Source organism: Momordica charantia, assembly GCF_013281855.1.
Source record: "Momordica charantia cultivar OHB3-1 chromosome 8 unlocalized genomic scaffold, Mcharantia_2.0 BLBB01000008.1, whole genome shotgun sequence".
NCBI lineage: Eukaryota > Viridiplantae > Streptophyta > Magnoliopsida > Cucurbitales > Cucurbitaceae > Momordica > Momordica charantia.
In genome coordinates, this window is record NW_028275166.1 from 1 (window position 1) to 26,511 (window position 26,511).

At 35.7% G+C, this 26,511-nt stretch overlaps 2 protein-coding genes and 1 non-coding gene across 5 annotated transcripts; 1 reads left to right on the forward strand and 2 right to left on the reverse strand.

Moving 5' to 3' along the window:
- Nucleotides 1–643: 643 nt before the first annotated feature.
- On the reverse strand, nucleotides 644–2,501 carry LOC111025571 (uncharacterized). The gene is made up of 3 exons (XR_002603558.2): nucleotides 2,255–2,501; nucleotides 1,155–1,350; nucleotides 644–967 (listed from the first exon to the last, which is right to left on the reverse strand). It is a non-coding gene; the product is annotated as an uncharacterized LOC111025571 (transcript).
- Nucleotides 2,502–12,181: 9,680 nt separating this feature from the next.
- LOC111025561 (Serine/threonine-protein kinase WNK (With No Lysine)-like protein) lies at nucleotides 12,182–14,418 on the forward strand. Of its 2 annotated transcripts, none has more exons than XM_022303439.2 (7): nucleotides 12,182–12,564; nucleotides 12,651–12,704; nucleotides 12,808–12,996; nucleotides 13,093–13,204; nucleotides 13,328–13,369; nucleotides 13,474–13,530; nucleotides 13,632–14,418. In XM_022303439.2, exons 1-7 carry the CDS (start codon nucleotides 12,428–12,430, stop codon nucleotides 14,073–14,075), a joined length of 1,035 nt encoding a protein of 344 aa, XP_022159131.1. In that variant the 5' UTR covers nucleotides 12,182–12,427; the 3' UTR covers nucleotides 14,076–14,418. The 2 variants fall into 2 exon arrangements, with proteins under 2 accessions (XP_022159131.1, XP_022159132.1); XM_022303440.2 differs by having other exon boundaries at nucleotides 12,184–12,564; nucleotides 12,654–12,704.
- A 1,807-nt stretch (nucleotides 14,419–16,225) lies between these two features.
- Nucleotides 16,226–24,775, reverse strand: LOC111025569 (potassium transporter 6). Of its 2 annotated transcripts, XM_022303450.2 has the most exons (8): nucleotides 23,919–24,773; nucleotides 23,327–23,819; nucleotides 23,152–23,205; nucleotides 18,822–19,082; nucleotides 18,682–18,734; nucleotides 18,267–18,390; nucleotides 17,931–18,185; nucleotides 16,226–17,384 (listed from the first exon to the last, which is right to left on the reverse strand). In XM_022303450.2, exons 1-8 carry the CDS (start codon nucleotides 23,955–23,957, stop codon nucleotides 16,354–16,356), a joined length of 2,310 nt encoding a protein of 769 aa, XP_022159142.1. In that variant the 5' UTR covers nucleotides 23,958–24,773; the 3' UTR covers nucleotides 16,226–16,353. The 2 variants fall into 2 exon arrangements, with proteins under 2 accessions (XP_022159142.1, XP_087984221.1); XM_088128095.1 differs by lacking the exon at nucleotides 23,152–23,205 and having other exon boundaries at nucleotides 23,919–24,775.
- Between the last annotated feature and the right edge of the window lie 1,736 nt (nucleotides 24,776–26,511).

Consider the following 26,511-nt stretch of genomic DNA (forward strand, 5'->3'; position numbering starts at 1 on the left):
AAACCCTAAACCCTAAACCCTAAACCCTTTTTCCTAACTTACAATTGCCTCGAAAGATGACAAACTACCAAACTGAGCCCACTTTTTAAAAAAAAAAATAAGAATAATAATAATAATAATACAACATGTAAAGCATAAAAGAAAATTTTTTCCTACAAGACCTCGTTTGAATTATGAGCCCAATTCTAGATCTAGTTCTAGAGAAAAGTTATCTTTCCTTCCTCTTCCGAGAGAGACTTACTCTTCCAGATCTAGTGCCCATTCTAGAAAAACTCATATTTTATTATATGTTATGATTGTACAGAAAAAATTGTATCTGGATCATAAACCAAACAAAACTAATATCTCCAAATTGACAAAAAGATCCATCATTGGCGTTAATATCAAATGGAGATGTCAAAGAAAAGTTATTAGTAAATCAAATGAATAAAAGAATGCCAATGATAGTAAGTCAACTTCATGGTGATTAGATTAGGAGATGCTTTTCTATATGTGCTTATTTAGAGCCTTGGACGCCACTATTTCTTTGACTTATATCACTGGAAATGAAGCAACAGTAATATTTATGCCTAAAGTCAGGATGCAGTTAAAATTATAATTCACAACAAATGCAAGTTGACTAAAAAAAAAAGAAAGAAAAATCTGTTGTAAACCAAGAACATCTTTACTATGTTTTCCATCACAGTTACAACACATTCTCTTGGTTGACATGTTTATACAATGTGGTTGCACGTACACATAAATAATAAATAATACCATAAGACTATCACTTCATCTAATGACATGTTGTGCCAGGAAATTCAAAGGATATTATTAATATCTTGAATAAGTAGCAATCAAGACCTGAACATTTAACCTATGAGTTTTTGGCTTGTCCTTTTGGCCGAAGTGCCAAGTTATGGTGATTTGTTTTGGAACTCTTAAAGAACACAAAGGATGGATGAGTGTTGTCAGCATTCCAGCAATGCTATAAAAGCAAAATGTGTGTATAATTCAGATTTCAAATAATATCGATACTTAATCACTGCCTATCAGATGTTATATCTCTCTCACATACACGCACACTTTCATTTCAAATTCACTACGTGTTTGGAGAGAGAGAGAGATCAATGTTAAGTTACTCTAATAACAATTGATGAGTTCGAGAAGCTTACCTCCTTCACGAATCACGGAAACAATTGGCCTGAGGTCATCAAACTTATCGAACTTATTTGAGTAATTTGTATCAAAATAGTTGTATATCCCATTCTTCAGAATACCAAGTGGATGGTTATCTCTTCTGTGGAGTTGCATGCCAAGTTTTGAAAATATTATCTGGGACATTGATCGTAGGATCATCCCTCACAATATCTGCAAGCGTCCAATCATATTAGTAAATCAATTACGGTAAAATTGAACTTTAAATGGCATAAATTCCATAAAGAGACGGCTGATTGACAACAAAGTTCAACAAGCACCTATCAAATTAGATAGGTAAGAATAGTTTTGATGACTTAACAAAAAATAAGCATGAAATGTAGCGAAGGATTACAAAACTTCAAATCAGGGGGGAAATGCAACAACAGATAACAACTGCAGAAACATTTTTAGAAGTAGTTCAATCTCCTCGACACCAACATAAAATTGGAATTCTAGAAGAGATTAATTATAACTCAGAGAGGAAGAACCAAACACTTAGGGCATGTTTATAAATTGAACTTTAAAATTTATTCTCCTTTAGGGACTAGAAATAAGCACCACTGCTGTACCGATAGCTTTGACTTAATTCTCTCGAGTATATAATGATCTTTATATGCCATATTATTAAGTTGACATCAGTTTGAAAAATGAACGAATACAAGAAAGTAAATCATCTCTCTTCAGACAGCTTTCTAAATTAAGAAATAGTTTTCAAAGATCAAACCAACAGAGACCCTCAGCATTCCCTAGTTCTCAGTCACAATGTTAAAATACAACGTGGATTAAGGGAAGAATCAGAGAAAGAAACTTTGGTTGAGGTGTTTTCCCTAGTGTTCAGAGCAAGAAGCAGCATAATAATTAGACAATCACGAACTAACTGAAAATTTTCAATTGTCTAAGACAGTAACTACACATATTACATCTCACAGAAAATTGAACGAAATGGACCAGAAAAATCTCAGAAATAGGACTAAGTCCAGGTCGCTGAATACAGAAGCCGGTTGGAAATACAGGTAAACAGCGTAGGCAGTCGTAATAGAATAGGAAAGAATGGTAAGAAAGTGAGATAGTTTACCATCTTTGGCAATTACGACGCCACCGAGCTCAAGGAGTGAAGACACCGGCTGTCTCCATTTCTTACGGTAAACGGTATCGGAAGACAGAGGTGAGGAGGAGGAGAAGGATGCAGAGAAGGTGAAGCTTCTGAGGCAATTACTCCGCAGATGATTAGAAGCATTGGTGAAGAGAATGGATCGCGTTAGTGGCAGAGCGGATGCCATGCTCGTCTCGTCGTCTCCTCCACTTTCCTGGTCCTGCTCAGTTCTACATAAAAGCTTATCGGAGAGGCTTTTACGGGCCCTTGATTGCAATCGCAAATCGAACCAACCATGGGCTTGCAAAGGCCCAAGTTACTTTCAAGGCCGAATAATTTCAGAATACCAGTTGGTTTCAGGAAAGCCTGTTTGGATGTAGTTTTATTATTTCCAGGATAAAACTTCAATAAAACTATTATTTTAATTTTAAAAAAAATTCACACAATAATATATTTCTTATTAGCTAGAATGAATAAAATAATATGCTAGTAATTGTTATAGGGAATAAATAGGTGTCAATTACCAACCGAGTAATATTGATGCATTTTTTTAACTCATGACCTATTGGTCAAAAATATATGTCAATTATCGTTGAACTATGCTCGTTTTGGTGAACTGTACTCATGTTGATATATTTAAACTATTATCTTTTTAAAAATCAACAACTTATGAATTTAAACAACTTAAAACATACTACTTAAAAACAATGTTAAAAGATGATCCCACGGAAGAATCACTATCAGGTTTTTATATAATACTAATATCTTAGCATGTGCCTTGTACGTTGTAATTTAATTTTTTTTAATCTAAGTGAATAGTAATAATTGTTGTTATATATTATATAATTGCTAGACAACACTGCTTTGCAATTCAAATTTAAGAAATTAAAAAATAATTATGTTTGGGGTGAAAATCGTACTACCACATAGAGGACAGAGAAATGTCTAACTTTGAAGGTCTTCCGTGGTAGCCGATCTGAGGTCTTCCTTGGTCGCCGATCTGAAGTGGTCAACCTCACTTTGGCCTTCTCCGATGGCCGACCTGAAAATCTTCCTTAAAGGCTGACCTCATTAAGGCCTTCGCCTAAAGGCCAACCTCATTAAGGTCTTTCCTAAAGGGCGACCTCATTCAAGTCTTACCTTAAAGCCGACTTCCAGGTCTTCCATGAAGGTCGACCTGAAGGTCCTGAACATCATTTAAGGGAGAAATGACTTCCATACTTAGCCAAATTTCAGATGACAATCATATAAACTAGAATAGTTACTCCCGACAAGTTGACCTTGGTCCCGACATGCTTAACCGTTGGTAGGATTCCTTGTCGTGCGCCTCAACCTATAAATAGGGCACCCCACTCTTCAGTCAGGTATGGTATTCTAGCTCGACCTCCATACTAAGGTTGGATACAAAACTGAGCGTCGGAGTGTTTGTTCCCTCCCTTGTGCATGTCTTTCCTCACCAAGTGGTCTTTCAGCTCTCACACTTCAACTCATTCTGGCCTTTCAGCTCATTTCGGACACAAATTGTACTATATTTAAGAGGTTAATGCAAAAGTTCACGTATAGAAAAATAGGTTAGAGAGCTCTTGACATAGTCGTAGAAGTTGAGAGAGATTAAAAATATAAAAATTAAAATTTATAAATATTCATCATTAATATATAATAACAAGATAACTTCATCAATTTTAAAATTACTTTTTAAAAGTATATGTTTTTTTCCAAACATTTTTAAAAATAAATTAACAAAGCTTTCTTGTATTCAAAATTTTCACAACTTTGACATTTCAATTTTATGAATTCATCAGATTAGTTTCAAATTACTTTTATTTCTTTAAATATTATTTAACTGTTAAAACACAATAACTTTTAAAATTCCATTATTAGTTATAATTAAAGATAAAATTATAATATTTTAGAATTAATTTAGGAATAAATTGAAAAAGTTTTATATTCAAACCTTTCATCTTCTTTTCATTGTTAATCTTGTAAGTATTAAAATTATCAATTTCTATTTCTATTTTAAATTTTATTTAATTATTAAAAGTAAAAAAATGAAATATCGTTGCAAAAAATAAAAATATTACAAAAAAATTATTAAGATTCTACAAATTTTAATATTTTATAATTAAACACTATTGAATAATGATGAACTTTTCTTTCATGTTCTAACTTTTTTAATGCAAATAGAATTTCAAGAGATAAATAATTAAACATATTTATTTATTTTTAATAGCATTAATACAAATAATTATATCACACCGAATAAAAAAAAAAAAAAACAAAAGTAATGGGTTCCAAAACATGCCGTCAATCCATTCTATCCAACCCCAAATAATAAAGGGGCACGAATGGTATCTATTAAAATATGAATGGTAATTTAGAGTAGAACATAATATAAAGCACAATTGATATAAAGCAATCTTATCATTTATGTAATTTATACCTGGTATGGATGTAATAGATAAGCCCACTGCAAATATTGGGTCAAAAAGAGCCTATTTTACCGGCATAACCCTGTGAATTCCATATTTCTATAGTAATAGATAAGATTCTTAATGTTTGCTTACATTTATGTAGAGAAAAGTTGTATATGTATCGTTAATTTCACTGTTTATTCTAGTGAATCCAAATTAATTTAGAATAGTTATGAGATGATTCAAGTTACTAATGTTGGTTATTAAAGCGGAGTAAGCAATTGGGGATGGCTATATAAAGACTACTAAATAATGTCTTTAAAGACCACAAGCATAATGTAACACGTTCAAACTAACAACCACATATTTGCTCATGATAATCATGTGACACGAAGAATTAGGTCGGCCAAAGCGAGCATAGCTCAACGGTAATTAAAACCTACCTCCAATCAAGAGGCTGTGAGTTCGAAACCTCTCCCCACATATTGTACTTAAAAAAAGAATTAGGTTTTAAGAGAAATCGTGGGCTAATGCGATTCACATTCTGCTGGCTCATCCATGGCTGTCTAGCATTGAGTTTTACCCTATAATTCAAGAATAGGATAACACTAATAATCCTACTACACAATGAAACTTCAAAATAAAAAACCAATATTTTAATACCAGTTCAATCAAGAAATGACTTCTTCTTCTTCTCAAGAAATGATGGAAGCAGTATTATTTCATCAAAAATCAAACCCAAAGCAATCTTGTTTATATAGTGAAACCTCATCTAACCCATATTGTGATAAATCTTTTGGGACATATTTAATTAGAAACCAAATGAAGATGAGGTAGATCGAATAAACCCCAAGAAGAGTATTATTATTCAGGAGTACCTAGAAATATTTCAAGCTCACGAAGAATAAATGAAACCAGACAAAATTAAATCTTCAGTGTTAAAAGCAGCTTCCTTGGGTGAATAAATGCTCTGTAATGTAGAATCCATAGTGGATGAAATTTTAGAGAAAATTGATTGAAAAAGTTGAGAGGTGGATAATACCTAGAGAATGCGACATGGAGAATTACGCCAGTGGATAGGATCAACAACTTGTACAGAAGAAATAGTGCCCATGAACGAACTAATCCAAGAAGAATCCTCGATCTCAAATGGAATCTTGAACCTCGTACCAAAGCACCATTGGGAACCTCATGTCAGCTCGCGCCAATAAGGCCTTCACAGAGAACTCTGGCGTTCTCGCACGTGCTTAATAATCTGCTCGCACCAATGACACCTTCACACAGAATCCTAAACCCCGAACCTGAAACCCAAAATTGAAATCCAAGTCCCTGAACCCTCAAACCTTGAACCTCCAATCCCCAAACCCCCAAACCCGAACCCAAAACCCGAAACCCCAAACACGAAACCCCCAAGCCCCAAACCCCTAAACCCCAAATTGATGAACACGCTCCTCGTTTCTGCTGCCGGATTAACATCCCATCAAAAACGACTTTTTAGAATGGAATTTTGGTAATTTTGAAAACAGGGGCATAAACGGTAATTTTTTTAAGAAATCTTTTTTTTTTCCAAATTCATTTGATTTTTTTTGTTCCGGTCTCAACTAGGACGAGCCAGAATCCTGACAAGAGAAAATCAAATAATTCTAGAACCAAAAAAAAAATCTTAAAAAATTACCTGTTACGCCCCTATTTTCAAAATTACCAAAATACCCTTCCAAAAAGTTGTTTTTTGCGCCACTTTTCGCTCCGTTTAAATTCTAGTTGAGCTAAAATCCTTACAAGAGAAAATAAAATGATTCTGGAACTAAAAAAAAGTTCTTTAAAAGTTACTGTTTAGGTCCCTGTTTTGAAAATTACAAAAAATACCCTTTTAAAAAGTCATTTTTTGTGCTAGTTTTCGCTTACCTTCTAGTTGAGTGGACATCCTTACAAGAGATAATGATTCTGCAACCAAAAAATAAATTACTTCAAAAATTACAGTTTATGCCTTTTTTCAAAATTACAAAAATATCCTTCTAGAAAGTCGCTTTTCGCGCCACTTTCCACTCTGTTTACCTTCTAGTTGAGGCATCTCTATAAGAAAAAATCAAATGGTTGAACCAAGAAAGAAATCCTTGAAAAATTACGGTTTGCTCCTTTTTCTCAAAATTACTAAATACCCTTCTAAAAAATCATTTCTCGCGCCACTTTTCACTCCGTGTACCTTCTAATTGAGGCAACATCCATACAAGCAAATGACTATGGAACCAAAGGAATTTCTTGAAAAACTATCGTTTACACCCCGATTTTCAAAATTACCAAAATATCTTTCTAAAAAGTCGCTTTTTGCTCCACTCTTCGCTCCGTTATGATTTTAAAACAAGAGTCTACAACATCCCTTCTAAAAAGTCTTTTTTCCAGCCACTTATCACTCTGTTTACCTTCTAGTTGAGCCAACAGCCTTACAAGAAAAAATCAAATGACTATGGAACCCAAAAAAAAAAAAAATCTTCAATTGCCATGGTTTTCAAAATTACAAAAATACTCTTCTAAAAAGTCGTGTGCCACCTTTCACTCCATTTACCTTCTAATTGAGCCAACATCCATACAAGAGAAAATCAAAAGATTCTAGAACTAAAAAAATTTCTTCTAAAATTATTGGTTACGCCCCCTTCTTAAAAATTATCAAAATACCTTTATAATAATTATTTTCCGTGCCAATTTTCGCTCCATTTATCTTCTAATTGAGACAAGATCCATGCCAGAGAAAATCAAAAGATTCTCGAACTAAAAAAATTTCTTCAAACATTACTAGTTACACCCCCGTTTCAAAATTACCAAAATACCCTTCTAATAAGTCATTTTCGTGCCACTTTTCTCTCTGTTGCTTTCTAATTGAGCGAACATCCTTACAAGAGAAAATCAAATGATTCTAGAACCCAAAAAAAAAATTCAAAAATTACCTTTTACGCCTCTATTTTCAAAATTACCAAAATACCCTTTCAAAACGTTGTTTTTCGCGCTACTTTTTGCTCCGTTTACCTTCTAGTTGAGCCAACATCCTTACAAGAAAAAATCAAATGATTCTAGAACAAAAAAAAATCTTCAAAAATTACCATTTACACCCCTATTTTCAAAATTACAAAAATACCCTTCTAAAATGTCGTTTTTTTCGCCACTTTTGGCTCCGTTACCTTCTAATTGAGCCAACATCCATACAAGAGAAAATCAAAAGATTCTCGAACTAAACAAATTTCTTCAAAAATTACTGGTTACGCCCCTATTTCAAAATTACCAAAATACCCTTCTAATAAGTCATTTTCTGTGCCACTTTTCGCTTCATTTACCTTCTAGTTGAGCCAACATCCTTACAAGAGAAAATCAAATGATTCTGGAACAAAAAAAAATTCAAAAATTACCATTTACGCCCCTGTTTTCAAAACTACAAAAATACCCTTCTAAAAAGTCGTTTTTTGGGCACTTTTTCCTCCATTTACCTTCTCATTCAGCCAACATACATACAAGAGAAAATAAAATGATTGTGAAATAAAAAACCGTCATGCCTATGTTTTCAAAAATTACCAAAATACCCTTTTAAAAAGTCCTTTTTGGGCCACGTTTCACTCTGTTTACTTTCTCATTTAGTCAACATAAATACAAGAAAAAATCAAATGAGTATGGAACAAAAAAAAATTTGAAAATTACCGTCATGCTCCTGTTTTCAAAATTACGAAAATACCCTTTTAAAAAGTTTTTTTTGGGCAACTTTCCCCATTTACCTCCTCACTCAACCAATATCCATATAAGAGAAAATAAAATTATTGTGAAAAAAAAAATTCTTTGAAAAGTACCATCATGCCTTGTTTTCAAAAATTACCAAATACCATTTCTAAAAAGTCATTTTTTGCGCCACTTTTAACGCTGTTTATGTTCTCATCAAGCGAACATCCATACCAGAGAAAATCAAATGATTCTAGACAAAAGTAAAATTACTTCTAAAAACTACTTCAAAAAATTACAATTATGCCCTTTTTCAAAATTACCAAAATACTTTTTGAAAATTGGCTTTTCCTTTTGCAAAAATCTAGAAAAAAAAAGGCAAATAATCCGTTTACCTTCTCCTTTGTCCAAGATCCATAAAAAATTGTAAACAAATGATTTTATAACAAAAAAAATTATTAAAAATTACAATTAGCTCTTTTTAAAAATTACCAAGAATATTCTATTGAAAATTTTGGGCTTTTGTGCTTTACGTTCTTCTTTTGCCAACCTTCATAAAAAATAATAATAAATAAATAAGGACAAATAAATTATCTCATAACAAAAAGAATTCTAAAAAAAATGCAATTAAAAAATGTTGAGAGGTCACAAATATATGTTATTTGAATATGGGTCAAAAGTCCAAATTAAAAATTGTTTGGGTAAAAATACCAATTTCCCAAGTTCTGGTCACTAGTCAGGAATCAGGGTTCTAGGGTTCATTCATATTTTAAGAGGGGAGGGAAAGAAAGAAAAACAAAAAACAACGCAAGCTTTTGAAATGGGGTTTCATTTCTGCAGTGAAATGTCACAGTACTTAAAAGCCAAAAGTTTCTTTCCCTTATTTCACCTTTTTCCCTTTTCTTCTGTTCGCTTTGTGGATATAGGTCCACTAGCTTTTGTAAACCAATACGGCCACCAACAATGCCTCCACGTGATGTCTCTTGGACTTTTTGACGGTGTAACTTGTAAGTCGAAATTCCAATATATTTCCTCTGACAATGCCTTCATTTACCTTCATTTACCGTATTGCTTTTGTAAACCAATACGGCCACCAACAATGCCTTCATTTACCGTTGTTTTAACTATAATTACTTGTATAACTAATATATTATTCAGTTTTCCTTTTTTTTTGAAAAATATAGTTATCTATTGGTTGATTGTAATCACTAATATACATTCATTAACTGCAATCATTTATACACTTTGTTTAAATGGAATTATTGATTAGCTGTATTCTGATTTTGGGTTATATTGACAAATATCTTTTGGGTTCTATTTTAGTACTTTTTCACTAGGCTATATTATTTTACGAATACCCTTTTATATTATTGACGTGAAATTAAATAATTCTATTTATTGGATAATGCATCTCAATCACCCGGAGGATGTTGTAAGCGTGTAATGGACACTTGCTAATTTAGAATCAACAAGACTCGTTTGAGAATAAACAACTTCACTTGTATTGAAAAATTTCTCACAAAATATACACTTGGTTCACAAACTCTCTCAAACTCACTTGTTTTTCTTCTCCACATACTTGCTTGAAATACAACAAGAGATCATCCTATGAATCTATACATACATGAACTTATCTTGAATGTACTAGTTCATGTACATGTATCATGTATCTAGAAATGTATATGCATAATGTATCTAGAATAATACATGTTTAATTTTCAACCGAGGAAACACAAAAAAGAAAAAAAAAAAGGTAATATAATCTTTAGGCTGATTTCTTCTAATGTAGAATTGCTATGTATCATATCTGAACGTTCTAAAGCAATATAATTTAGAGTTTTCATCCGATTCACCTTTTTCATATTCAAGGCATATATATTATGCTAGAGATGAGCGATTGGGGAAGAAGATTTGGGCTAGTTCTTCTGTGCCTCCATTAAACGATTATTTCTTTTAAATCTGATGAATAAATCAAATCACTAGTGATTTTTTTATACAAAAAAAATTAAGAAATGCGACATGGAAAAGAATGGGAGAGTCTGCCACGTATGTATATCATATTATATATTAAACAAGATAGGAATGATGTGCCATCCTTTCTTCCCATGCCAAACTTCACAAATTCCTTATTCCAAGATATATAGATGTATAAATTATTAGATAAGAGCCCGCACCATACTCCTCTTTTATTGGTTTTTAGAAAAGATGGTTTTGTGTGCGACTAAAGTCCATTAGAAGGAGAGGAAGAGAGCAAGGGATAACATATCAATAATTATGATGATATAAAAAGCAAAATTATGAAAGGCTTATGTATCTGACAATATCTTATCAATAAAGAGATCAATCGAGGATCTTTTGTCGGTTACAAGTGGTACCGAGCCTCTTTTGGTACCAAACAAAAGTAGCGAGCCTCGAGAAATCCGTGGTTTGAGCTATTGGACAGACGATATGCTTTGGTGAATAGGAGTTGCGTCCGATTAAATGTGAATGTGCATGACTGATTGTCCTTATCAAGTAATATATCAAAGCCATATTTTTGACTTAGCCATGTGGGTAGAATCCTTGGATACCTAATAAAGTAGCCAACCTCGATGACATGGTCATGAAAATCCATAGTTGAGCTATCCAACGAACGGTATATCCATAGTTAAATAATGTGATATGCACATAATATAAGACGCGAATGGATAACTGTTTGAAGGAAGACTTGACAATGTCATAAAAGGTCTATGATATATAAGTGATGGACAAAACATCTCTATAAATATAAGATATTTTGGGTGATATCAAAAGCAAATCTTTTTTGTTTGTAAGGTGCTTGATAATAAAAAAAATAAGATAAATGCAAGGTAATATTTACTTTCAAATTCAATTTAGTCAAACACAAGTCTTTGGATAGTGTTATTCTATGAGATTTGAAATTTTAAAAAAACGAGCTTATGGTATTTCTCGCCTCAGCTCCATTCATTTTTCCAAACTCAAATTAATTGCAATTGAGTGTAAATATATGTATTGATGTTCATATGTAACACCAAACCAAAAGCTTAAAAAGGGAAACACAGATGGTCAAAGGGACAAATTAAATGTCTGACAAAATTGGTGTAGTGTCAGACTGGGGAAATGAAAGCACTGAATTCTTCTCATAGTCATCATTCATTTGGGGGATGGGGAGGGGGCGCTTATACTGGTAATTCTTTCTTCAACTCAGAAATGGATCTCTGTGTAACACTGTAAAAGCTAGTTTTCCAGTGTGGAAAGAAACAGTACGTAACAGAAACTTCAACTAAGGTTCTCACAAAAAATATAACCAAGAAAAGATGAGACCCTCTCACTAAATCTGGTGACAAGTATATATTTTATGGAATATTCTTTAAAATGGTCATCCATTTATAATATCTGAAAGCTAAATAAAAAAAATCAAAATCGACTAGAAATCACACCCAATTTTTACCAATAATACAAGTTTAATTTCAAATAGATTTCCAAAAGTATGCAATGATAACCGATTAGTGAATGAACGTGTGTCTCCTTAAAAACATGAAATGTACATCCGTGGGCAAGTTGATGAACGACAAAAGCATTTCAAGTTAATAATTAGGTGAAGATATTTTTATTATAATACAGTAAAAAATTATATAGTTTCTTAAACTTCTCAGGTTTTATTGTTGTAAACCATTTGCCCTATTTCGGAAGGGCTGATTTGACACCTTATGTAGTAATTAATATAACCCATCTCCCTCTCACCTACAAAAATTGCTCCCAACAAGCGGATATAGTAATGAGCGATACGGCCGTTCAAAAATCAATAAAAGACTACAAATACACTACTCAGTACACATTATGTTGTCTGAGAATAACAAGGGTTTTTGTACACTGAGAATAACATAGTTCATAATTGAGGTTGAGGAAGAGAATAAAAAGGTCGGAGCTTGAGTGAGAGAGAGATTGGTAGGGTTTATATAAAGAAGGTTGGCGATGTTTGATTTTTCCTCTCTCTGAGAAAGAGAGAAAGAGAGAGAGAGAGAGATTCACATTTGTAAGTGTGATGGAAGAACATCTAAGCCCATTAGCTGTGACTCATCTTCTTCAACATACGCTGAGAAGTTTGTGCATCCATGAAAACTCTCGGTGGGTTTATGCAGTGTTTTGGAGGATACTGCCAAGAAATTACCCTCCACCCAAGTAAGCACAAATCAACGACTTCAACTTTAACTGCAATCATATATGAGTCTGTGTTCTCACGCCGATTACTTCCATTGTCTTCATAGCAGATGGGATGGTCAAGCTGCTTATGACAGATCAAGAGGGAACAGAAGAAACTGGTACTTTTCAGTTTTCCTAGTCCTATGTGCATTTATTATATATGCGGCCACACTAGATTTGGCACTTTTTACGAACATATGCAAAAACATTGAGAAATGGCAGGATACTTGCCTGGGAAGATGGTTTCTGCAACTTTGCCGCGTCGTCGGCTTCTGAGCTCAACTCCGGCGGCGGCGATTTCCCCAGTTCATCTTCAGCCTATATTGGCAATTGTGAGTTCCAACGCTGTCAGGGACTTCAACCAGAGCTCTTTTTTAAGATGTCTCATGAGATCTACAACTATGGAGAAGGGCAAGTATTATAAGAAGCTAGTGGTCCATAAATTCAATGAATTTTTCCTCTTCTCCTCAGCTCATGCTAATTGCATTCCTGATCATGATCACATAGTTTAATCGGAAAAGTCGCGGCAGACCATAGTCATAAGTGGATTATCAAAGAACCAAATGATCAAACAATAAACTTCTTGACGTCGTCATGGCACCATTCAGCTGCAGACACAGTATGTATTAAGCATCTTTCTTGTTCCTAGTTTCTCATTTTGCATCTCTTCAAGTAAACAAGAACTGAGGATCAATCATCCATTTTAACTAATATTTGTTGCTCCCGCTCACTGATTTTGCAGCAACCAAGAACTTGGGAAGCACAGTTTCAATCCGGCATAAAGGTATACTTGACTAGAGGACTCAATTTGAATCTTGTAGCTAGTTTTTCAATAGATCTAATTTTCTAGTATCGTTCGTCTCTGTTAAATAATCCATTGTCTTGCAGACCATAGCTCTTATAGCGGTTCGAGAAGGAGTCGTTCAATTAGGAGCTATTCACAAGGTTCTCTCTCTACTTAAAAAGTAATATATACATCATGGCTTTAGGCTAATATTAGTGACAGTTTGATACTTACTTTCCTGATAACTTAATAAATATTAAAGGTGGTTGAAGATTTGAGCTATGTGGTGTTTTTAAGAAAGAAATTCAACTATATAGAGAGCATTCCGGGTGTGCTTTTGCCACACCCGTCATCGTCATCGTCATCGTCACTATACCCTTTCAAGGTTGATGGGTTTGGCAGCTCAGATATATGGCAATTCTCTGGAGGAGTAGGAAACCCACCTGAGTTGTACGACCACTTGAACCATCAATTCAGAATAACTCCCTCCATGAGCAGCCTTGAAGCTCTCCTCTCAAAGCTACCTTCGGTGGTGCCGCCCAGCTCACAGTCACCATCACAGTTTCTGCCACCCCAGGCTCAGAGGCCATTAGAATTCATATCCATGGAAAAGGTGGCTAAGGAAGAGATTGACGGGCCTGATCAGCATGAGACCAGCAGTGCCATGTCGTTATCAAAAGGCACGCCGCAACACAACCAAGAATGAAGAATTTTAGCTAGGGGAACAAGGAATAACTAGTCTACCTTGCTCCCTCCTCGGATTATATGCATAAAGGTTAATTAAGTTAAATCCATAGCTGGTACTCATCCATCAAACAGTGCCAGTGCGGACATGTTTGTATTTCCATTTAGATCATTGACATTAGGAAAACAGACCTGGCCACCATTTTAACTAGTCATGATAATTGCGGTATGACCAATACCATGCCCCCATGTGCAGCTCTGAAAAGAGAGTTAAAAGAGGACAGAGGAGGAAAGGTTGCAATCTCCATTCAAGCATATACAAGAAATTATAATGAAAGGACTTGTTAGTCTCCATTCATTGATTAGCACAGCCTCTTACGTTTGAAAGGAAAAAATAAGACTATTGAACATTTTCACACACAAATAAATATGCATGGTTTTGGTTTGTGGGCAGGAAGAAAGATACTCAATGCGTCTTTCAATTATATTTGCATGTTTGATTGAATTCTCTCAACGCACGTACGCGCTTATGTGTCAATGGCGCAATTGTCTGTCCCACCTCACCATCTTGTTGTCCTTAACCTCAGAGACTGGCATTCTATCCCTATGATTAGAAGTCCCGTTCAAAGTCATCCTTGGATTAAACTAATTAACTACTCCTGACGAACTCCCTTTACTAATTATGAGATGAAATACTTGAGAATTTTCTTTAGTAAAATTTTCATTTCTTTTACTAATTAGCTTGATTAGCATTTTTACTTCTGTTTTGGATGTTAAATTTCTATCCAGTTTAGCACATTCATTGGTGAAGTAGAACCATATTGAGGAAAACATGGGGTGAGATAAGTCAATAATTATTTTCATGACTAAGAAAAAGTGGCGAGTTTTTATTAGGATAGACATTTATAGTGAAGGTTGTGCAATCAATTACGTAAGAGATCAGAATGACTAGAGAAGTGGAGCACTAAAAGCAGCCAGTTAAGTGGACATTAAAAGCAGCTAGTTAGTTCAAGTTGTTTGATCTTAAAATTTGATGGAAGGGTCCGGGCCCTGGGTGAGGCTGAGGCTGAATATTAGGGGCGGAAGTTATCAGAGACAAATTTCTGCACGCTAATTATGACAAAATCAAATTCCTACTTCCTAATTCAACAAGAGGCATGGCAACTCTCTTGAGCAAGAAATTGGAACTGATCCGAAAGTTTTTGTCAGAACAGATAAGCCTATACACAAATGAGGTGGCAGCACAAGTGCAGTAGTAGGAAGTCAAAGAAGGGAACTTCCGAAACGGTGTTTGCTTTTTGCAGTGAAATGTTGCAGTTACTTAAAAGGCAAATGTTTTTCTTTCTATAATTTCACCATTTCCCCTTTTCTTCTGTTGGCATTTTGGACAGGTCCACCAGCTTTTGTAGACCAATATGGCCACCAACAATGCCTTCACGTGATGTCTCCGAGTTTATTTTGCTGTAAGTTAAAACTCCACTGTATTTTCTCTGATACAGTTCATTTACACTTTCTCATATTCCCAAACCGCCAAATTCTTATCTATCTGCAATCTTCCGTTGGAAATTAAACATGTACAAACCGTAATCATCCTTCCCTTCCAACTTCTCCATTTTGAATCTCTGGCTACAGTCATGATTGGTTTTCCACAAGCTCAGATACCATATTTTGTTACGAGTTTATATGATTTATTTGTCAATCAAATACGAACAAATCAAGGAGGGACAGAGAGAATCACAGAGGTTTTAAGTGGCAGCCCAAAGACTTACATCCATGGTAAGTATAGCAATTACTCGATCACTTTCTTGGAGGAATATTACAAATCAAAGGTATATCTCAACACACCTCTCTTACGGATTACAGGGCTATATATCATTTGATTATTTACTGAACTAACTTATTACAGTAATTTACAATTAACATAAATATTGGCATGTTATATATGAATTTCGAACTAAAATTTCTTCTCGAGAGATTCAAGAGCTCAAGAGGGCGTGAAGCCAAGTCCGTACAAAGCCCTCTCAAAATCTGATCGGATTATCATTTCCTCTTGAGAGATTGGATTAATTCTCAAGATGAAAGTGTATTTGAGAGTCATTACTATTAAATATAGCTTTTGAGAAGATGTGTGAGGTATCATTCCGTGGGGCCACATTATCAATTAAATGGTAATTGGTGCAAGACTCAAAACAGTGCCTCGGATTCAAAATAAAGAACAAATATACAAGTGTTGAGATTTAGTGTGAATAGGATGACACTACATGTACAGTTGATACAGATTTTAGGTGGGTGTGGGGTATTCAGAGATGGTACATCATTCCTACCTCCAGAGTAGACGCATGTGGTGAATTGAGGGGGTAGTTTGGTCCCTTGCTATTCCTCCTCAACAATTCATACCCATAATTAATTATAAGCTTTCTTATCATGCTCGATCCTTGCTTTGCTTTCGTGTGCGCGCGACCCAAAATGTATGCAACTCCTGCTTCCCTTGCTTCCATTAGCTCCTGCAGTTCCTCCATTGCTGTCTGCTCAATTTTTGGACTCTCTGGGAGAATAAACCTCACCCTCTTCCTCGGTGACCTTATTTCCCTCTGCTCCGATGTTCCACCGAACTCTTCATCATCCTCTTTCATTTGAATTCCATCCGTATGCGTACAACACGTTCCAACTACTGTCATTTTGTCATTTTCCTTCAAAATATCATCACAACTGGATTCCATGTTCTCCGACCTAATCAACTCAGCTATACTACATACAAGATCCTTTTCAAACTCTGTATCATCCTTGTGCACATCTCTGTATCCATATCGAACAATGCACCTATACAACCTAAACTCATCAGGCCCAATTCGACCAACTAGGAAACGCTCTTCAGGTTGAACGTGTGGAACTGGGACAGATTTGATGCAAAGAAAAACAAGGACCTGGTGAAAGGCAGGAAGGTTGGTGACGAAGTGTGAAAATATTGCTGGGATTCCTGACACAAGTTCAGTATGCACAATGCCAATCCCACGGACACGTACAATGCCCAGGCTGGATCCCGCACTAAGCAACCAATTGATTGAGACCTTGTTTTGAAAATCAAATTCGTACTTCTTCAGTGTCCCATAGTGCCAGACATACATAATAATCATGAAGACCATAGCAAGCGCGATGGGAACCCATGCTCCTTCTAGAAACTTAATGAGAGAAGCTGAAAAATACATGGCTTCAATAGAGCCAAAGAAGAGCACAAAGCAAATTGCAAGGACAACACTCCGGTGCCAGCAAAGGACAATGACTAAAGACATTAAGCAGGTAGTGACCAACATCACTGTGATTACTGCCAAGCCTGTTTGACCAAAACAGAAGAATATATAAAACCAGCAGGCTCATCTAGTCCAAATAATCAAGGAAGATATATATATTTCTTATAAGCTTAGCATCATGACGTGTGTTGCATCACATGAGAGACTTGAACGGAGTTTATATGAGAATATTCTTATTAATGGAAATGTGGAACCGCCAATCAATCTTAAAACGCTCAATCAATCGTGAGGATAATAGAATGTGCATTTGACCAAATCGGTATTCTTTCAGAATTTTTTTCACAAGAAATACCTCAATTTTAACAGGGGAATTAACAAATGCATGATTATGCTAATGACGTATTTATGACCAGGACCAACATGCAATCTTAGATATATCACGGTTTGCAAGTTGAAAATATGTTGTAGTTGGATGCCTAAGACAACACCCAGCAAAAGCATTTAGACCATCTCTTAGTTCTTTGTTAAATACCATACAAAAATTCAGAAATTCAACAATGTATACCGTCATTGAAGAATGGACGTGGATCACACTGATCGAGCAACAATTTTTAGTTGTCGTTTCATACCTGATGCATTACCCAAGCGCTTTGTATCTCTGAAACCAATTGTTACAGCCAGGCATAACAGCATCAAGATCCAATTTATCTCAGGGATATAAATTTGACCGTGCATTTTAGATGATGTATGAACTATTTTGACTCTGGGGAAGCAATTCAATGCAGAACATTGCTTAATGATCGAGAAAGTTCCAGTGATAATGGCCTGGCTTCCTACTACAGCAGCAAGTATGGCAATTACCAGAACAGGCCATCGTAACTTCTCTGGACAACAAAAAGGAGCACATATGGTCAACAGGAAGCGAACCATATGCTATAAATATTGTGCAAAGCAACTAAAGTTACCTGGAACAGATATATAGAATCCAATTCGATAATCACTTGGTATCGAATGATGTTGAGAAAGATAGGCAGCCTGTCCCATATAAGCTAGAACCAAAGATGGATAGACCATGAAGGTAAATGCCATCTGTCGTAAATTATTTTACAACCGGAGCTTCTTCAGAACATAATTGATTAGATTAAAGACAGATTGAATATGAACTTGAGCAAATGCAGTGATGAAGAAAATGTGGTTTCTTTTTACGATATGAAGCAAAGAAACAATCTTTTTCATGTTAGTCCAGTATAAATCTCGAGTGGGATTCATTTAAAAGATAAAACCAAATGCCAATACATACTATCATAATGCCCCATTTATGATTCTCTATGAAATCTGATAAGCAAAGGCATCCATAGCGTATATGCTTTGAAAAGTAACCTGGATGGATGATTGTGAAAAGTGTCCAAGATCAGCAAACATAGCTTCTGAACCTGGAAGGGTAAAGTGCATTTCATAAACTAACGGATCACTTTGCTTCTATTATTTCAAAAATTGTTAGACAAGCACTATTCACTTACCAGTTATACAAAGCAGAATCCCTCCTAGTGACATCCAACCTCCTCTTTGTGTTTTCTTCAAGAATTGGAACATATAATAAGGTGAAAGTGCTTGATAAACATGAGGGTTCCAGTGAATGACATTGTATAAACCAATTGCACAAATGCACAAAAGCCATGTTGTAACTATAGGAGCAAACAAGAATCCGACCCTGTGGGTTCCATAATGTTGAAGGGCGAACAAGCCTATCAGTATGATGCACGCAGCTGGAACTTCCACATCTGCAATATTATTAACGTTTGAGGAGGAACTCTTTCCTGGATCAAGCATGTTAAAATAAACTAGGAATAAAATTTTATAGATACATGGCTGCTGTAGGAACCTTAATGGAAACATGGATTAGAAGTTAAGATTGAACTATCAGAGATCTTTTAAATGAGCCTCTATGTGAACCCAGCCTACAAACCTATAGGCTATCCAATATTTTGTAGAATAGTATCTTTCCCGAAAAGCGAAACCCCAATCATTTCATGAGGACATTAACTTGAAAGATAATACAAAGATCATAATGATGAAGAACTTGAAGCATGTATGTCCAGTTAGTAGTGATTACTTCTGAACTTCGCAGAATTTCACTATATCCGTAGACACCCAACCAAGATGAAAAACCAGTTTTAATGAAAAGATCAAGGGACACAGCTCAACAGAAAAACGTAGCCTACAAATTTTCTACTCAACTTTCTGAGAGTTTAGGCTGTATGATTGTTAATGAATGTTTGTCAGACAGGATTACTCAAAAAATTCTCCACTAATGTAGGTATTAAACTCAAAAGTAACAAATGCTTCTAAGGTGTTTGATTCTTGAGGGCACAGCTCTTTCTTACATCTTGCAGCCTGGCTACTCCTTAAATGCCAAACGCTTCATTGGGCAAAAGAGAAGTAGCAAAATTGAATACTTCTTGTAATTTTATGGGCAGGCATCTTTTGCCTCAAAACCGTACCATTTCAGATGAATCAAAGTTGGCATATGATATTGAAATTCGTTTCATGCAATCATTTCCTCCAAGACACTCAAGTTGGTAGGTAGCTAAAGTATTACATAAAACATCAGCTCATCAAACATAAAAATTTAGATATTAACTCATATGGTGCCAATCTACCAAATTAGAGCAGTACTCTACTGTCAAGTTTGCATTGTCAGAATAAAAGCTATATTACACAAAATTATAACCTAATGCAATTGACACTACGTTTTACTCACTCACTCAGTGGGTGTGCGACAGGGAAAAAATGAAGAAAATTCTATAGCTATGTACACTAACATATCTGTTAGTTAAACTCAAGCTGCAAATTTTAGTTTTGAGTTCATCTAGTCCAAGTCCTAATTTCTAGGAAGTTGGTGTTATTTTTAGTTGTTCTCAAGTCAATTGATTTCCTATTTACTTAGTTGGGTAAGTTGCTAATTTTGTGGGGATAGTTGAGCCTATTTTTAGCATGAGAGTTTGTATTTATATGGAGCAGTTATGGAATAAAATCTACACTCCCTCATTTCTCGTTTCTCTCTCAACAATAAAAACTACAATATCGTAACATTTATTAGAACAAATAGATGAAAAGTTCATGAGGCATTGAAATTCAAAATCAAATACAGAGTAAAATCTACAAAGTATCTTTTACTTTGGGCAATTATACATATAGCAATCTGGCCTTTTTTCTTGGATAAGAAACAGAACTAAAATGATATCAAATCTAGCCTAAGCTAAAAAGACTTGCAAATATAGCACAATTTTCGAAAGACCCATCCACATATCTCAACCCCACATGCCTATCACTAATAATCATCTAACATTGATAAATGATAATCAATGATGTATAACAAATAGGCACTGATAGACGTCTATCACTACTAATTAATAAATCATGGCTTTCTACCAAGACAATTGGGAAAGGATTAAGGAGGATTTGATGAAAGTTTTTCGAGAATTTTTTGAAAGGGGGATTATTGACAATTCTATGAATGAAACTTATGTTTGCTTAATCCCCAAAAAGGAAAATGCTACTAGGTTCAGGACTACATGCCTATCAGTCTTGTACGAGCTTATACAAGATTATTGCAAAAACTTTAGCCGATAGACTTAGGCATGTCCTCCCCAGTACTATTTCTAATACGCAAGGAGCCTTTATTGAAGGTAGGAAAATCTTGCATCAAGTGCTTATTGCCAATGAGGCAATTGAAGACTACAGCAAAAGAAAACAAGAGGGAGTTATCTTTAAGCTCAACTTTGAAAAAGCTTATAATCATGTTGACCGGGGATTTCTTGATAGAGTCTTGGAAAAGAAAGGTTTTGGTTTCAAATGGAGATCCTGGATTTTTAATTGCCACCGGGTCAATTTTTCTATCCTCATTAATGGGAGACCCAGGGGAAAGATTCAAGCGATAAGGGGCCTGAGACAAGGAGATCCTCTCTCCCCTTTCCTTTTTATCCTCGTGGTGGATATTTTGAGCATCTTGATTTCTTCTGGTGTGGATAAGGGGGTTTTAGAAAGATTTGTTGTGGGAAGAGATCAAATAAGTCTTTCCCACCTTCAGTTTGCTGACGACACCATTCTCTTTTGCTCAAGGAAGGAAGCCTCTTTTAGGAACTTGAACAATTTGGTGTCTTTTTTCAAGGCCTTTCAGGCTTAAGATTAATTGAGGAAAAGTTCGCTTTTGGGGATTAATTGTGATCCCTCTAAGCTTCCTCGTTGGGCCCCTGCAGTAGGTTGTACGGTGTGTAGTTTCCCGACTTCTTTGGGCCTTCCTCTAGGGTGTAATCCTAAGACCCTCTCTTTCTGGGCCCCAGTGCTGGAGAAATTTCAGAAGCCTTTGTCATTGTGGAAGAAAAGTTTTTTCTCGAAAGGAGGGAGTTAACTCTCATTCAAGCGGTTTTAAGTGGGATTCTGACACACTATCTTTCTCTTTTTAAAGCTCCTGTGGTAGTTTGCAAGAGTTCGGAAAAAATCATGAGAGATATTTTGTAGGAGGGGGTGGATGAGGGGGGTGGGGCTCACACAGTTAGTTGGGGGACAGTTGCCAAGCCGGTAAAGGCTTGAGGCTTGGGCATTGGGAACTTGAGGCAGAGAAATGATGCGCTTCTGGCTAAATGGTTGTGGTGATCCTTCCACAAACCTAATGCTTTATGGCAAAGGGGAGTAAGTATGGTCCATACCTCTTCGAGTGGGTGGCTGGTGGAGGGTTTAAGGCTTGCCCGAATAATCCTTGGAAGGCTATCTCCTCTGGTTTTCCTTTTTTCTCTCAATTCCTCTCCTGTACAGTGGGGGATGGTCATGACACTTATTTTTGGGAAGACATCTGGGTGGGAGAAAAGCCCCTTTGTTCTTTGTTTCCTCGCATCTTTCACTTTTCAGATAGGAGGTTGCACTCGATGGCCTCAGTGTTGGGGAATGGGGGGGATGGGTTGTCCTTGTCCCTCGGCCTCACTCGATCTTTGACTCATAGAGAGCCTCGGGAAGTGTCTTAGTTGATCCACCTACTCTCTGAAGTTTCTCTCTCTTGTGATAGGAAGGACTTTCGTGCTTGGTCCCCTAACCCTTCTAGGGGTTTCTCTTCTAGTTCCTTTTTAACCTTTTATGTTCCCTACTACCCCCCATGCGGCCCTAGTGTTTACCTCGCTGTGGAAAGTGAAGATTCTGAAGAAGATAAAAATTTCCATCTGGCAAGTCTTACTTGGGAAAGTCAACACCATGGATCGTATTCAGAAGTGATCTTCTTCTTACTTGGGGCCGTATTGGTGCGTTCTTTGCAAGCGGGATTCCGAGGACCTCGATCATATTTTATGGCATTGCCAGTTTTCCAAAACATTTGGGGCAGGTTCTTTGAGATGTTTGAAATTTCTTGAGCTCGTCATAGAGAGTGGGGGTCGATGGTGGAGGAAGTGCTTTTATATTCTCCTTTCCGCGAGATAGGGAGGTTCCTCTGGCAGGCTAGGTTCTTTGGGATTTTGTGGGGGATTTGGTTGGAAAGAAACAATAGAATCTTTAGGGAGTGGAAAGAGAGTGGGAATCTGTTTGGGATCTCATAAGGTTTAATGTCTCTTTATGGGGTCTTTCGAATTTATTTTGTAATTATCACTTAGGTCATATTCTTTTGGATTGGAAGCCCTTTCTCTAGGCTGGCTTCCTTCTTCAGGGCTGTTGTTTTTGTATGTCCTTGTCTTTCTGTTTTGTTTTCATTTTTCTCAACAAAAAGTTCGGTTTCTTATAAAAAAAAAAATCAGTAAATATAACAATAGGTTTGGTATAAAACAAAGTCATGATCTTAGAAAAATGGACCATGGTTTAGAATCTTACATTTATGATGCTCTTTTGACATCGTAAACTCCAGCCCAGAGACAGCGGAAAAAACTACCACATACCCAAACAAAGACCAATTAGTTACCAACAAATACCTTGTGTTACCAACAAATACCTTGTGTTGTTTGTTATTCCAACATAAAAGAACCAAGAACAAAAAATCTATAATTACCAGAAATAGCAGGCGTTAGGATGCCATCGCCAATCACCATACATGTCCCAATCAACGCCAGAATGAGCAAAAATCTCTGCAATACCTTATACGTTTCTAACGAGGATTTCAGCTTGCATGCGAAGCTTTTTTTGGGTGGTAAAATTATGCTTTCCTTCTTGTACTCAGCTAGCTCCTCGTCTGCTGCTTGAACATTGGGCAGCGAGCTGACTCGGGCGTGTCGACACAACAATGAGTAGAGAGCAAAAGTCCCTCCTTCACCATTATCGTCGGCTTTGAGCACAATAAATACATATTTGAGCAAAGGGACAATGGTAAGGGTCCAGAAAACGAATGACAGAACGCCATATATCTCTTCGTTGGTCTTTGAATGCTCAATGTCTTCTTCAGCAAAAGTGTTCCTATACACGTAAAGAGGTGAAGTGCTTAAATCACCATAGACAACACCAAGACTTTGAAAAGCTAGAGTCAGAACTGTCTTCCATGATTCCTTCTGCAATTAAGCGATGCTAAATTAGAAACTACAAGGTGTTCTCATTCAAAAACTGTGAAGATTACGAATTAGTGCATAATTGAGAGATTTTGAGGTCACCTTGGCGTATTTCGGATAAACTCCGCTTTCCAGATCCATAAGCAGAGGTCTCAACTTTTTAATAAGATCATTGTTCGAGCGAAACCGAAGACTTGAGACAGAAAGCAGCGAATGCAGAAAGAAACGCCTACAAGTACAGCGCTTTGGGAAAGGAACGAACGAGGACGCAAACGAACAAAAGAGCGAGAGGCAGAGAGTGAAACACTTCCACTGTTCTATAGAATAATGACGATAAAAGCTGATCGTTTAAGAACCATCGAGCTTGCAGATCGATTGCGAGTAGGCCGAGAACATCAGAAATTCAAAACGAGCAAAGTTTGAAACAGAATTGAATACAGTTAATACAAAATTCGAAAAAGGAAAAACCCAATTCTGAAAAGACTTTTCAAAACAGGGAGTTGTTTGCTTAGCTTTGGGAAGGGGGGGTGGTGTGGTTGAGATGCATCAAAGAGGGCAAATGTTTGGGAAAGAAATACGTTTAGGATGTGATAAGAAACATGGTTTTGATTTGAGAACAGAAAAGCGTGGAAGGCAGGTGAACCACCACAAATGCAGACAAAGCAGGAAAACCAAACACGAAAAGACACAGCGGAGCGTCTGGAAGCAGGGCGTAGTGCGCTGCGCAGATAGTTCAGAGCGAGGGTAATAAAGTTGTTGATGTGAGAAAGAGAGAATGAGAGGGTTGTGTGTGGGGGTTCGAATCTTCATCAAGTTGAATCTGCCATTGCGTATTTTGAAGTATTTTAAGGGTGAGGTGGGGGAGATGGGGAGGGTGAAGAAGTTGGTCCGACTGCTATGAATTCTGGAAACGTAGCTGGCAAACACAAAGACTCGGGCAATTAAATCTTAGACTTATACCCTGTTTTCTTGTTTGGACTAGGAACGGGAAATTGGGAATTTTAAACTCGTCCATATTTGGAGCGAGTTGACTCAGTGGTAGCTGACGTAACTTTCACCATGTTATTGTGAATTGTTTTGTTAGTTGTAACCAACTCAAAGTAATATATAATCGGGATGAGGGAAAATGACAGGGGCTTCATTTTGAAAGAAACCCCAGTGGTAGATGTTCAATAGTCTACCCTTTGAACTTTCTTCCCCGGCAAAACTTATTGCGTGTATAAATATATATATGTAAGAGAGAGATAGCCATCATTTTTAGATTTTTAGTAGTCGTATTGATAGTTTGAATTTTGAACAAAGTTGACTGAGCTTTTCCATGTTTGATGGGCTATCTGTCTCGTCATTCACACACACAAAAATTAAATAATAAATAAGTGTTTGCAAAAATAGCAAAAATTAATAATTTGTAAAAGTATCTAACTACTCCTCAGCACCGCAAAAGCAAAAATTCAATGTACTCCTAATGGTCACTCAGTCCTAACACGGGCCCAATCCAACCCTTCAGCCGCTTTCTTCATTTTAACCTCATATTTGTTTCCTTCCACGAAAATCCTTCAGCTGCTATATCTCATTAGATAAAATGTCTTATCTTTTATGGCTTAGATATTTGTATTATTTAGCTCATATGAGTATTGATAAATCATTGATATATTTGATAGGAAATAGTATATTTGATTATATGAGCGTTCATCTAATCAACTATATATCTTATTTGAATGTTGATATATCAACTATATATTAGATATATATTATATGAATGTTGATATGTTATTGATATAATGTTGATATAGCAACAGTATACGTGATATGAATATGGATATACCTTATATATTACTTCTATTTACTATTTATTTCTCTTTTCTATGTTCAATTTCTATTATTGAATTGTGTTTTGTTATTTACAGATTTTAAATAAAATGTATGTCTTTCGTAACTAATTGTATGTATTATACCTAATATAAATGTTGATATCTTCATTTGTTATAACTAAAGGAGTAAATAACATTGATTTACCAGACTACAAATGTTGATGTATCAATGATATACTGATATGAATGTTTGATATATCAATAATATAATTGATGTATATACATTATTTGGCCAAAGCGAACATAGCTCAGCGGTAATTGGCATATACCTCCAACCATGAGGTCGTGAAAGTACAAAATACCAATAGCCCGTTTGATAACCATTTTGGTTTTTGATTTTTTGTTTTTGAAAAACAAAAACTATATGTTTGATAATCATTTGTTGTTCTTTTAAAAAAAAAACCAAAACATGTTTGGTAAGCATTTTTAGTTTTTGTTTTTAAAAAGTTAGAAAGTTGAAAATACATATTAGACACAGGAAATTTTATGTAGAGTAGAGATGACAATGGTGTGGGTGCTTCTGTCCCCCATTCTCGAGCTCGTGAAAATTTTTAGTCTCCGTCTCCACCTCGCGTTCTTGGATCCGAGAGATGTTCTCGAGAAAAATTATCGGTTTTATAATTATTTTATAATTATTTTTATAATTTAAGTATAAAAATGTGTAATAAATATATTTTAATTATTTAAAAAATAGAATCGGGGACGAGGACGGACTCGGGACATGCATTTCCTATTATTTTTAGGACGGAGTCGGGACATGAAAATACAAGTTTAGAAAGACGTAAATAAACTTTTGGAAGCTAGAGATAAATAAAAATATTTAG